The sequence below is a fragment of the Hemitrygon akajei genome, chromosome 25, assembly GCF_048418815.1.
Source record: "Hemitrygon akajei chromosome 25, sHemAka1.3, whole genome shotgun sequence".
Lineage (NCBI taxonomy): Eukaryota > Metazoa > Chordata > Chondrichthyes > Myliobatiformes > Dasyatidae > Hemitrygon > Hemitrygon akajei.
Genome location: NC_133148.1, coordinates 41680732 through 41693843, shown reverse-complemented (window position 1 = coordinate 41693843; position 13112 = coordinate 41680732). Strand labels below are relative to the sequence as shown.

Below are 13112 nucleotides of genomic sequence, written 5' to 3'. Positions count from 1 at the left end.
AATGAACTGCCATCGTGCATGTGAGCTCGATTTCCATGTTTGGAGAAGTTTGGATAGGTATGTGGATGGTAGGGGTATGAAGGGCTGTGGTCCCAATGCAAGTTGATGGGAATAGGCAGTTTAAATGTTTTTGGCACAGACTAAACAGGCCAGAGGGTCTGTTTCTGCACTATACTTCTCTATGACTACATTCTCCCCCCAAAAAAATCCAAAAACCATCTTGGAATTATTTTCATTTATTTTGGACAAAAATAAATTTGAACTTCTCTTCAACAGAAAGACATATATAAAACATAATAGATAAACATATGTACATTCTCTTATAAATATACAGTATATACAAAATAAAATTAGAAAAAGTATATTTCATTTTGTATGCATATCAAAAATTCTTAAATTATAAAATATTAAAATAACATTGGCTTGACTTTGAAACAGAAATGCAATAATTTTCTATGTTTTGTCATTAAAAAAGGAAGTCCTTCATGATAAAGACATATACACAGCATATTTCCATATTTGACTATATATAGAATAAGAGAATCCACCAGGAGACGGCAGGTTGATGGACTGGTGTCTTAAATCATGGATGACGAGGAGGCGTACAGGAGCAAGGCAGATCAGCTGGTTGAGTGGTGTTGCAGCCACAACCTTGCCCTCAACATCAGAAAGACCAAGGAATTGATTGAGGACTTCGGGAAGGGGAAGTGGAGGGAACACACAGCAGTCTTCATCAGGGGATCAGCAATGGAAAGAGTTTCCCTCTCATTCTGCACTCTCATTTAATTTAATTTAGCTTTTTATATATACTTACTGTAGTTTATAGTTTTTATTATTATGTATTGCTGCCACAAAACAAATTTCGCAACCTTTGCCGGTGATATTAAACCCGATTCTGAGTTCGCGAATGGTCTTTGCTGAACTCTGAATAGATGCCTGCCCTGAACTCAGTTCACTGAACTTTTATCGTCTGCAACGCAGACTTGTTCCTCATTCTGACGTTCTTGCGATCCTCTGATCCCGCCCGCCATATGAGAAGGGCCATCTTCTGTAAAGCAACAGCCCCCCCCCCCGAGATTGTGTGTGCCATACGAAAGAGCAGCTTCCTGCATGAGGAAGTCGAAAACACGGAGAGATCAAGTTGAGAATGCGTGGCCACAATCAGTACAAAAGGTCCTGCCTTTTATTTTCCTCCTTTTTCTTCTCTTTTCTCAGTCCGTGGGATGCAGGTTTTTTTTGTTAGGCGTGACTTTGCCCTCAAAAATAGTGCAAATGTTTCTCAGTTTCCAAAAGAGGTGTCAGCAGGCAATCTTCATTATCCAGAAGCCAGATTCGAAAACGATCTTAAACTATAAAGAGGGTCTCAATTCCAAACACAAGCAGCAGGAATAAATATTAAATACAGGAATACAAAACCCCCATCGAGTCCGATAAATCTGTAAACATTCAGACACTGGAGTAGTTTGAGCATCAAAATTTGAGGAGACCAGATTCATACCTGCAACAATAGAAGAAGAGAAAGAGGGTTTAGATGTGATGACAGTGATCTGCCCTGGTTTTGAGCGGAGATGGAACTTTAATGCTTTCATTTAGATGGCCCTATGTCAAGCCTACACAGGCACATGCCTCCCAGTCTCCACCCAGCTAACAGGAGTCACCTGCCACTCACTCCCAACTCATCACCTGCAGCCTATTTAAACCCAGCTCTCATCCGCAACCCGTCAAACCAGACAAACTCAACCAGTCGCTCCTAGCCTTCAGTTACCCTGTTGCCTTGTGTTGAGTATCCCATTCTCTCTTGTTTTGTGCCCGTTCATGGCTTGTTATTTTTGCAGTTTATTAGTAAAATATCATTGACCGCTAAATCAGCTCCACAGCTCTGCCTTTGAGTCAAGCTCCTCTACACCCAGCTGAAACTCCATCCCCCGACACACAAGAGATTCTGCACTGCCAGCTTACATTTTTGTCTAGGCTACCACGTGAAACCTGTCAAAACACAAGCAAAGAACCTCGCAGGAAAACATCAAGCTCTTTTAAGCTTGCACACTCCTCGGTACAATTCAGTCACACAAACTTCCTTTAACAAATCCATGTGACTGGCTCTGCTCAACCTCTGCCTTCTCCAAACAAAGGCTCAGATTGTCCTTTCGAATGGTTTCCAACAGCACACATAAAACGCTGGAGGAGTTCAGCCGGTCAGGCAGCATTTTGAAGGCAAATGGGCAGTCAACGTTTCTGACCGAGACCCTTCATCTGGGCTGGAAAGGAAGAGGGCAGAAGCCAGAATAAAAAGGTGGGTGGGCGGGGAATCAGTACAAGATAACACGTGATAGGTCAGAGGGGAAAGGTGTGTGGGTGGAGGAGGAGGGATGAAGCTGGGAAGTGATAGGTTGGAGGTAGAAGAAGGAATCCAATAGGAGAGAATGTTGGGCCTTGGATGAAAGGAACGGAGGAGGGGCACTAGAAGGTGGTGAGACCAGGTGAGAGGATGCGTTGGTGGGCGAGGGCGTGTGGAACGATGTAAGAAGCTGGGATGTAAAGGACAGAACACACCTGCCTACCCTGTCACCTGGTTACACCCATCACCTGCCAAACTCCCCCAACCTTTCTAACCTGGCATTCTGCCCCTTCTTTTCCACTCCCGATGGTCTCAGCCCAAACCGTCTTCTGTCACATGACCCCACTGAGTTCCGCCAGCATTTTGTGCGGCCTGCTGCAGCCTCAGAAGCCAAGACTCACCTCAGTCGCAAATATGCACGGCTCGACCCTCTCCGGAATGATGTACTTTGCATGGTACAATCCCTCCTTCTGAAACAAGCCCAGGGGCTTGGAAATTGACAGACATTCAGATTTCATACTGCAAGGCAAGATGGGATAGAGCAATGTTAGACTTCCAGTAATTACTGAGGCAGAAAACCTCCCAACCTCCTACAAGAAAATCTATTCAACTATTTATTTCGAGATAATAGGCCCTTCCAGCCCTTTGAGCCCAGCAATTTAACACTGGCCCACTCATAGGACAATTTACACTGAGCTATTGTCAATTAACCTACTAACTGGTACATCTTTGGAATTTGGGAGGAAACCAGACTACCTGGAGGAAACCCACATATTAATGGGGGACTCCTTACAGATGACATCGGAATGGAACTCCAAACTCCGACGCCCCAAGCTGTAATGGCATCGTGCTAACCGCTATGCTACCAAGGCAGGCAGTTAAGTTCAGTACTCACTTCTCAATATTCTTTTTCAAAGGCTGGTCCTCCTTCAGGTCACCAGATAGATTATAATCCAGTGCGTGAAGTTTCTGTTTACAGTTAAATTTATCAGTCAGACAATCCGTGCTCAGCGCAGCATCCTTGTTGGAAACTTTGAACTGTCCTGTGGAGATAATGAAGGCTTCCTTCTCCTTCTGATAATCGGACAGATTGTTAATCGTCTCCAGGTCATTCCGCACGGCTCTCCGGTCACTCCGGTTTCTCCGCCAGTGCTTCAGAATCACCACGGCGGCAAACACAGCCAGAATCAGAGTCACAAAGCCCAAGGCAAAAGAGGTGACGAGGGCAATGGGGAAGGGGCTGCCCGTACCAGTGGGGGTGGTGGGCGTCACGTGGAACTCGCAGTTCAGCCCCATAAATCCGACCGGGCATTTGCAGATGTGGCCGGTGTAGTGAGTGTAGCAAATACCGTTGTTCCTGCAGGGGCTGCTGACGCAGGGGTCCTTGCGAATGGTGCAGTCGGTCCCAGCATAGCCCAGGGTGCAGCTGCAGTTGTAGGAATTGATCCCGTCGATGCAAGTGCCGCCATTCGCACACGGATTCTTGGCGCAGTCGTCCTTGTTGATCTCGCAGTTGGTGCCGACGAATCCAGCCCGGCAACGGCAGATGTAGCTCTGACCGAAAACGTAGCAGACTCCTTCGGAAAGAAAGGAAAGGTTAGTGCAACCGTGCACGCCATTGGGCGGGTTTGGGAAGGGGAAGACTTCGGGGGGGGGGGAGGCATGGACGTACGCCAGGGCTTACCGTTTACGCAGGGGTTGTCGGTGCAGCGGCCAATCTTCTTCTCGCAGTTGGAGCCAGTGAACCCGGCAGGGCATTGGCAGCTATAACCTCTGTGTTGTTCCTCAGTGCAGGACCCCCCATTAAAGCAGGGCGCGTCGGCGCAGGTCATAGCGCTGATCTCACAGTTCTTGCCGTAGAATCCTTGGGGGCACGTGCAAGTATAATTGTCCTCCAGATCCTGTAAGATTACCAAGAAACAAGAGAGAATTACTTCAAAGTTCAAAGTAAATTTATTATCAAAGTACGTACAGTGTATGTCACCATATACTATCTGAGATTTATTTCCTTGAAGGCATCTATAGGAAATTTATTTATTTATTGAGATACAGTATGGAATAGGCCCTCCGAGCCACACCGCCCAATTTAGCCCTAACCTGATCACGGAACAATTTACAATGACCAATTAACGTACCAACTGGTACGTTGCTGGACTGTGGGAGGAAACCGGAGCACTGGGAGGAAACCCATGCAGTCATGGGGAGAACGTACAAACTGCTTACAGATGGCAGCGGCTGGAATTGAACCTGGGTCACTGGTACTGTAAAGTGTTGTGCTACGGTGTAATAGAATTTATGAAAATCAAAACATAACAAAGACTGAAAAGCATCCAATTTGCAAAAGAGGAGACAATGTGTGAATAATAAATAAAGTAAATAAATACTGAGAACATGAATTGTAGAGTCCTTGAAAGTGAGTCCACAGGTTGTGGAATCAGTTCAGTGTTGGGATGAGTAAAGTTATCCACACTGGTTCAGGAGCCTGATGTGTTGAATCAGTTCAGAGTTGGGGTGAGTAAAGTTACCCACACTGGTTCAGGAGCCTGATGTTTTTCAGGTAATAAAATGTTCTCTATACTTGTACATATTTTATGCTTTTTGCTCTTTATGAGTAATACTTAAACTATTCATTTCCAAATGCAACAGGGAGTTCAGTGGTTGTGAAGGTAAGTGAATTAATTCAGAATCAGAACCAACTTTAATACCACTGGCACGTCGTGAAATTTGTTAACCTTGCAGCAGCAGTACAATGCAATACATGATAAATGTAGAAAAAAAGAAATACAGTAAATACATATATATATTAAATAGTTAAAGTAGCGCAAAAACAGAAATGAAAAAAAGTGGTGAGGTAGTGTTCATGGGTTCAATGTCCAGTTAGAAATCAGATGGCGGAGGGGAAGAAGCTGTTCCTGAATCACTGAGTGTGAGCTTTCAGGCTCCTGTACCTCCTCCCTGATGGTAGCAATGAGAAGAGAGATGTTCTGGGTGATGGGAAGTCCTTATGATGGAACTACCTTTTTGAGGCTTTGCTCCTTGAAGATGTCCTGGATACTGTGAAGGCTAGTGCCCATGATGGAGCTGGCTAAACTCCAGTGTTAAAAAAACATGGAGTAGAGGTGACTGCGATGCTAAAGTGCTCAGAACAATGCTGCCCGGAGTTAGAAGGAGGCTGGCTCACACAAGTGCTCTCTTGGCACGGGCACTGTATGGAGAGGTGCTGAATCCCTCACCCCACCCCCCACCCCCCGAGTAGAACCACCAATCCAAGACAGCCAGTTTCTCAGCAGCCGACACGAGAGCAAAGTTTCCACAGGGCAAGGTTTACAGGGAGAAAAACAATCACAAACAAAGAAGGGAGATTGCTAACTCAGAGAGATCAATGCAAGGTGGAGAGACTGGAGTAGAGAGGATGAGAAATGCCCAGATGATTGAAATATAATCATATACACACTGAGAGAAAACAGATCCAGAACTTCACTCCAAATCAAATCGTGCCCTTAATCACTGCACAGATTACAGGGCCATTTAACCTGCAGTAGAAACATGCCATAATTTACCTCAGATCATTATTAGATCCAGTTGTAATTAACTTTCCAGACCTGAACAGATCACATTGCCGATCAGGGCTCCATAATTCATGGTCTAGCTGTCTTTGGGCTCTTAACTCTTCAGTACCAAACCCAAGATTTTTATCCGGATTTGTACCAGGAACCCAACCTTGTTATGATATGTTTATTTAGTAACGGGATGTGGGCGTCATTTCCAATTGGTCTTGAGACAGTGACGGTGAACTTTTGTCCACCCTGGGGTCTGGTGGGATTCGGACCCAATAACATCGAAGGAGTAGCATTATATTCAGATATCAGATGAGTGTTCACAAGTTCCTCATTGCTACAGAGCGAAGCGGTCTCAGAAGCCACTGAAGAAACCTTTTGGGTCTTTACGTCGTGACTTACTGATGGTAAACTCTAGCTGTGGAGAACTGGTGGTGGAAGGGGAACCGGTCACAGGCACCATCAACTTCTCCAGTATCAACAGAGCAGACCAACATGGTCTGCGTAACGCTTTACAGCGCCAACAGAACAGAACACTGGGGTTCAGTTCCTGCCACTGCCCCTATTCTCTCCGTGACCACGTGGGTTTCCTCCAGGTGCTCTGGTTTCCTCCCACATTCCAAATACGTACTGGCTTAGCAAGCTGATGGCATGCTACGTTAGCATCTTTGGGCTGTGTTGGTCATTGGACACAAATGACGCATTTCACAGGATGTTTCGATGCACATGTGACAAATAAAGATAATTTTTCATCTTTACCAGTGCAAAGTACGGTGTGACCCTCCTAGCCTGGGCCTTGTAAACAATGAAAAGGTTCTGGGAGAGGTTCATACATGGCCTGGGATGAATCACTCCCTCAAGGTCGCAGACTGTCAAAAGCACATTCCTCAAACAGGCGGCATCCATCATTAGGGACCCCATCACTCTCTTCTCATTGCTACCATCAGGAAGGAGGTACAGAAGCCTGAAGACACACACTCAGCAATTCAGGAACAGCTTCTTCCCCTCTGCCATCAGATTTCTGAATGGACATTGAACCTATGAACACCACCTCACTATTTTTCTCCCTTCTCTTTCAGCGCTACCTATATGATTTAATTTTCTTTTTTAAAGTGTACTTCTTATTGTAATTTGCAGTTTTTATTATTGCAATGCACTGCTGCTGCAAAACAACAAATTTCACGGCATATGACAGTGATATTAAACCTGATTCTGGCTCGAAACAGGACTCACGGTTAATCTTCCATTTTAGCCTCACTCTGCGCCCTCCACCCCAAATCTTTTATCCCTTCGTCTGCCAATCATTGGCTAGAATATACTCGTAAACTTGGCTGCACAAAACTTGTAGGTGGAGAATTCAAAAGCTTCACAAAGATGAAGCTTTTTTCCTCACCATAGTTCTCAATAGCCAGCAGCTGATTCTGTGACCTTGCTTTTAGAAAATCCTGCTGAGATGCAGGTAATCTATCGATTTCATGCAAACTTTGTGAGCTTCAATGGTATCACCGTGTTCTGTAGCTCCCAGTCCAGTTAACTTTTGCCATACCACACACCTACTATCCCACGAATCAGTTCTGCATTGATAATACCACTGAACTGAGAGATGGGTTAGACTTCCCTTAATGTAGATGACCATTCAGTGACGCAAATGGTACTTGTCTTTGTCAGTTCAAGCTTGAACATTGCTCGGACTACTCCAAGGAGGCACAGGAGCGGTTGAGGAAACTTAACACATTAACACAAGAGATCCTGCAATGATGCCTGGACAACCAGAGCAACACATACAAGATGCTGGAGGAACTTAGTAGGTCGGGTAGCATCTATGGAGAGGAATAATGGGTTGACGTTCTGAGCCAGACTCTTTGTCAGGACTGGAAAGGAAATGTGTTCCTCTCCTCTTCGCTGATTCCAGCTTCTTTCCCTTCTTTTCAGTCCTGGTGAAGGGTCTCAGCCCAAAACTGTTTATTCCTCTCCACAGACCTGCTGAGTTCCTCCAGCATTTTACATCAGTGAAGATCATTGGGCCGAGCAGCTGAAAAATGGAAGACGCTATGCTAAGCAGCCACTTCAGTCACCAAATCCTTCTCAGATCTGTAACCGGGTACACAATCCACTGTTCAATCACCCTGCACTCACTCTTCTCCTGCCATTCAGTCAAGCTTGGATCCAAATCATTACTCTCCTTTTGGCTTTTTCTTCTTGAGCCTGTCTTCCTCAAGGAACGCTGTTCTTGCTGAAACCCGCACTGACTGCATCAATCATGCTGTTCTGGTTTCCATCATACCAGAGGCAATCAAATTAGTCAGAAAGAACCTTTCCTCAAACCCATCTTGGCAGTCTGAGCTCCACTAGTATTATCTCCCTGCGATACATTGCCATTTCACTACTGAACATACAGTAGATATTCAGTCAATTATCTTCTCCAGTTTTCAGTACAGATACCAACGCCCAAACCTTATGCAACATTCCTGTAGCCAGAGCAGACTGGGAATGCCATTCGGAGTCATTGTCTCCATACAATAGCCGTAGTTATCCTGACCTGGTCATTATATAGAGTTATAGAGTGCTGCATCACAATAAAAGGCCCTTCAGCCCATCTAGTCCATGCCAAATCATTTAAACTCCCAGAATGTCTGCACATTCCTTTTTTTTTGTTATTCCCTAATCTGTAAAGGTTAAATAAAACTTTAGGTCTTTTTTTTTCCATTACCTCTATCTTCTGAATTTCCCTTTAAACTTCCCCTATTCTCTACATGCCTCTGTCCTTCAGAAGTATGATCTCTCTGTATCCAAGATAGGTTTGCCTTCCTACCCTCATGTTTCTTGAAATCCAAGGGCTGGCATCCTTATCCTTTTTTTAATCTCTTTATGGGAACTTTGGCTCCAAGTATCTTCCCTCAAAACTTCTTGGAATGAACCGTCTTGAGGATGTCGCCCTTGGTAGTGTGTTGGCAGGCGCCATCTTCCCCGCTCGACTGACTGGAATTCCTATGGAGATCATTACTTTGCGCTGTACTTAACAGGGGCATTTACCCCCTTGCACACTGCAATTACCCCCTGGGATCCTGATCTTAATCTGCAATTGACCTACTGTATTTAGCCGACAACGTCTGCGACTCAAGACCATTAATGAACTGCCATTTTACCTGGGAACTATGGTCATCCTGGGAGTTTTGCATCACACACCAGACTTGCACCTTGTAGGTGCTGGAAAGACCTGGGTAATCAGAGGGTGGGTTACTCATTATAGGATACCCCCAGCCTCTGACCTGCTCTTGAGGCCTTTGGGCTGGTTCAACTAAGCCCCTTAGTGATAGGGGCCTCCATTTCCCTTTCACTGGGTGGAAGCATACAAAATCAGAGATGTAGTTAGGATAAATGCAAGCAGGCTTCTTCTGCTGAAGATGGGTGAAACTACAACTGGAGGCCACAGGTTGAGGGGAACTTCTTCACTCGGAGGGTGGGGAGAGTGTAGAACAAGCTGCCAGCTAAAGTGGTGAGTGCAGGTTTGCCACAAATTTGGATAAGTGGTGGGGTCCAGGCAGAATGATAGTCTGGTATGGACGAAGTAGGCCCAAGAGCCTGTTTCCCTGCTGTAGTGTCCTTAGATGCTATGAGCTGTGGATAGCCCCTACATGTCGCAATGCATTCCCGCACCAGGATAGGTAATTGTTTGTTAATTCAGATTCAGTGCCTGGGGGTCAGACACAGGCAATCACTCACTCATGCTTCATCTCTGGAACTGAGCCACGGCAAAGATGCTGTTTAAACCAGGTGGTTATGACAGGACACAAACTGGACACTGCCAAACGTGTTCTTGCTGACAATACCTTCTCGCAGATCGCTGGTGTGCACCCTGATTGGACGGGGACAAGTCAGACTGGATTTGCTCTGCTTTCTTTGTCTGGTTGACAGAACATATCTGGGCAATGTTCCAGGTTTTCGGGTAGATGCTGACCTTGCAAAGGAACTACAGTGGTTTGACTAGTTCTGGAGGATAAGACAAGCTGCTAGATTTGATCTATAATCCTTGCACTATCCCATGAAGGCGCAGAGAAGATTCGCCAGGATGCTGCCTGGATGTCGTATGAGGATAGGTTGAGCGAGCTAGGGATTTTCTCTTAGGAGCAAGGGAGGATAAGAGTTGTACAAGATGAGAAGAGGCATAGATCGAGTGGACAGTCGGAGACTTTTCTCCCCAGGGTGGAAATGGATGATTTTCCGATGATTGGAGGAAAGTATGGGAGGAAGTGTCAGAGGTTATTTTTCCTTTACACAGAGAGTGATTGGTGTGCCGCTAGGGGTGGTGGCAAAGGTGAAGGTTAACAGACTCTCAGATAATGATAGAAAATTGGAGTCCCATGAGAGAGGAAAGGGTTAGTTAGAAGGTCAGCACAATCAGATGTCCTGTTCTATGTCCTCAAGTCACATACAGGTCAGGATGGCAGACCTTCTTCCCCCAGAACATTAGTAATATAGAATCGACGGACTTATGGTACACCTGCACTCAGTGTTGGGTCCTAAAGGAGGGAATGGGTGTTGACCTTCCTGTGGCATTTATCCAGAATGGGGAGTAACTCCACTCAGGGTAGATGCCTGCCCTGTAGATGGGGTGCCAGCAAACGAGTTCCTCGTTGCAGGATACTCTCTGACCAGAGTATTCAGTTGAGCCTCTGGCCAGTAGTGCCCATGCTCATGGTGTGTTGATGGCAGGGGTCTCACTGATGCTCCTGTCATTCAATATAAAATGGTTAGACTTCCTGCTGTTGGAAATGGTCAAATAATCTCTGAACATTTACTTGCAATGTTCATTTACGGTTCCTTAAGGTCCTCAAAGCTGGGGGTGGTAGGTGGGATAAGCTCCCACTACCAATTAAATGCTCCCTATGATGTGCGTCTGAAAACCAAGTCCAGCTCCTGGCCTTCATGTGTGGTTTAGTTACGAAGCCCGGCTGAACCGTTTCTATTGACAGGCGAAAGGGCAAAGGTGGGTTACTGGCGCCTTAAAACCAGTCGCTCCGGGCAGATGGGGCTCGTCAGCCGTGGTTGGCGGCCCAACTAGAAGAAGGAAAACTCTGGTCTCCAACCTCCATTGCCTTGTGGCCACACCCACCCATGGGGACAGCTTCCAGAGTAAACCACAGGAAAAATCCAACAAACTGCAGAGGAGAGAACCCAGCTCAGCAGATCACGGAAAACAGCCTCCCCCCAAACCCCTGCAGCCTCTGTCTACACTTCTTGCTGACTCAGTAAAGGAGCCAGCATAACCCACTCCAGACACTCTCTCTCGATTCTCCCCAATCCCACTGCGCGGAAGATATGAAAACCGGAAAGCACGCACCACCAGGCTCAGGAGCAGCTTCTATGCCACCGGGTAGTCCCCTGGTACACGAGTCCACAGACCCCTTGTTTAATGGCATTAGTCCATGGCATAAAAATGGTTGGGAACCACTGCCCTGGTAGGAAGGCCATAATGAGTCCTCCTGACCTCACAATCCACCTCATTATGGCCTTCCTACCTGCACTGCACTTTCACGAGACTGTAACACTTTATTCTGCACTCTGTTATAGCTTTCTCTTGTTTTCCTTCGATGCACTGCTGGAAGGAATTGATCTGTATGAACAATTTGCAAGACGAGTACTTTACTGCATGTGTGGCAATAATAACCCACCTTCTCACTGTTCACAATGCCATCCAGCCACTGACTGGCCCCTCAGCCTATCCCAGTTAGCAGGAAATTGATGAGAGATGCTAAGTGGCACCTATTCTATACCCTGGCCACTGAGGTCTACTACCTCAGGTACACTAGGCTCCAGATCAGGAGGAGGAGAGACGGGAGTTTCATGGGATGGACAACCAAGGGGCCTTATTGAAACAGGAACAGAGAGCATCGAGAGGAAATTGCGTCACTGCCGGAGTCAGATCTCGGGCAGAGGAAGGTGGCTGTGGTTACTGGAGGTCAATTGTTCCATTAACCAAAACAAGAAGCTCGGGGCTGCACCCTGCAGCCAGCTATCTTCAGCTGCTGCACCCATGGCCTTCTGTCTTTCCTGAAGGTCAGAGGTGGGAATATTCATCGATGACTGCAGAACGTTCAATTCCATTTGCAGCACGTACATCATTTCTCAGTAAGTTAACCCGCCCCCTGCCAGCCTGCAGTAAGATGGGTACCATTCAGGCATTGGGCTGACGGTGGCAAGAATCCTGACTTCACCCCATGCCTTTAAACAAGTCCTCTGCTGTAGACTGCCTGGGCATCTATGCTGATCAGAAATTTACCAGGACCAATCACAGCAATACTGCAGCTAAACTGAAGCTGGGTATCCTGAGACTAATGACACACAGACTTTACCATCACAAACATGCCATATTTATTTTACGATCCAGCGCAGGGTAGGGGCTTCCGGCCCTTTGAATCATGCCAGCCAAAACCTGTCCATGCCCAACCGTATAACACCCTGTGCCATCCAACAATGGTGGGATCCTTTGTTCACCCCAAATGAGATCCGAACTGGTACTGCTCCTGACCTGCTATCCTTAACTCGGCTCCTTAAGGCTGTTATGGCCGGGGGATGTGGTGGGGATAAGCTTCCACCACCCATTACGTGCCTAAAATGGGGAACGACTCAAGTAACCCCTGACAACCAGGTCCATCTCCCGGCCTTCATGTGTGGCTTAGATACCAAGCCTGTCAGAATCGTTTCTACTGACAGGAGAACAGGCAAAGGCAGGTCACTAGCACCTTAAAATCAGTCACTCTGGGAAGATGAGGCTCGTCAGCCACGTGTTTGGCGGCTCATCTAGGAGAAGGAAAACTGATCTCAAACCTCCGCTGACTTGTGGGGTGAGATTCAGGACTAAGCTCCGAGGAAATATCTGGAGCTGGAGTCCCTGAGGCAGTCCTCTGTTGAGTTGAACGCTGACCGGCAACTCCTGCGATGCCGCTGGTGCCAAACTGTATCGGTCTCTGCTGATCCTTAGGGCTCATCAGCTGTACAGAGGGGGAGCCTGCTGCAGGGGCAATAACTTGCTCTCCATATCTTTACTTCCTTGGCTTGTGTATCATGTGAGTGGGACATATCACCCATAGTCAACCCCAAACAATGAAGGGACTCGGTTCATGTCAGTACTAAGATCTGCTCATCTTTCAGGCCGAACTAAGATCCCCTACCTGACCTAGGAACCTGAATCCATTCACTTCCCAAACCCATTCACC

At 46.5% G+C, this 13112-nt stretch overlaps 1 protein-coding gene across 1 annotated transcript in view; it reads right to left on the bottom strand.

Annotated features, from left to right (window-relative positions):
- Positions 1-220: 220 nt before the first annotated feature.
- dlc (deltaC) overlaps positions 221-13112 on the bottom strand; it is a 32498-nt gene continuing 19606 nt past the window's right edge. Inside the window, 4 exon segments of the mRNA XM_073028885.1 lie at positions 221-1498; positions 2740-2857; positions 3234-3915; positions 4023-4239. Of these exon segments, the coding sequence (XP_072884986.1) occupies positions 1493-1498; positions 2740-2857; positions 3234-3915; positions 4023-4239 (1023 nt within the window). The 3' untranslated portion in view covers positions 221-1492.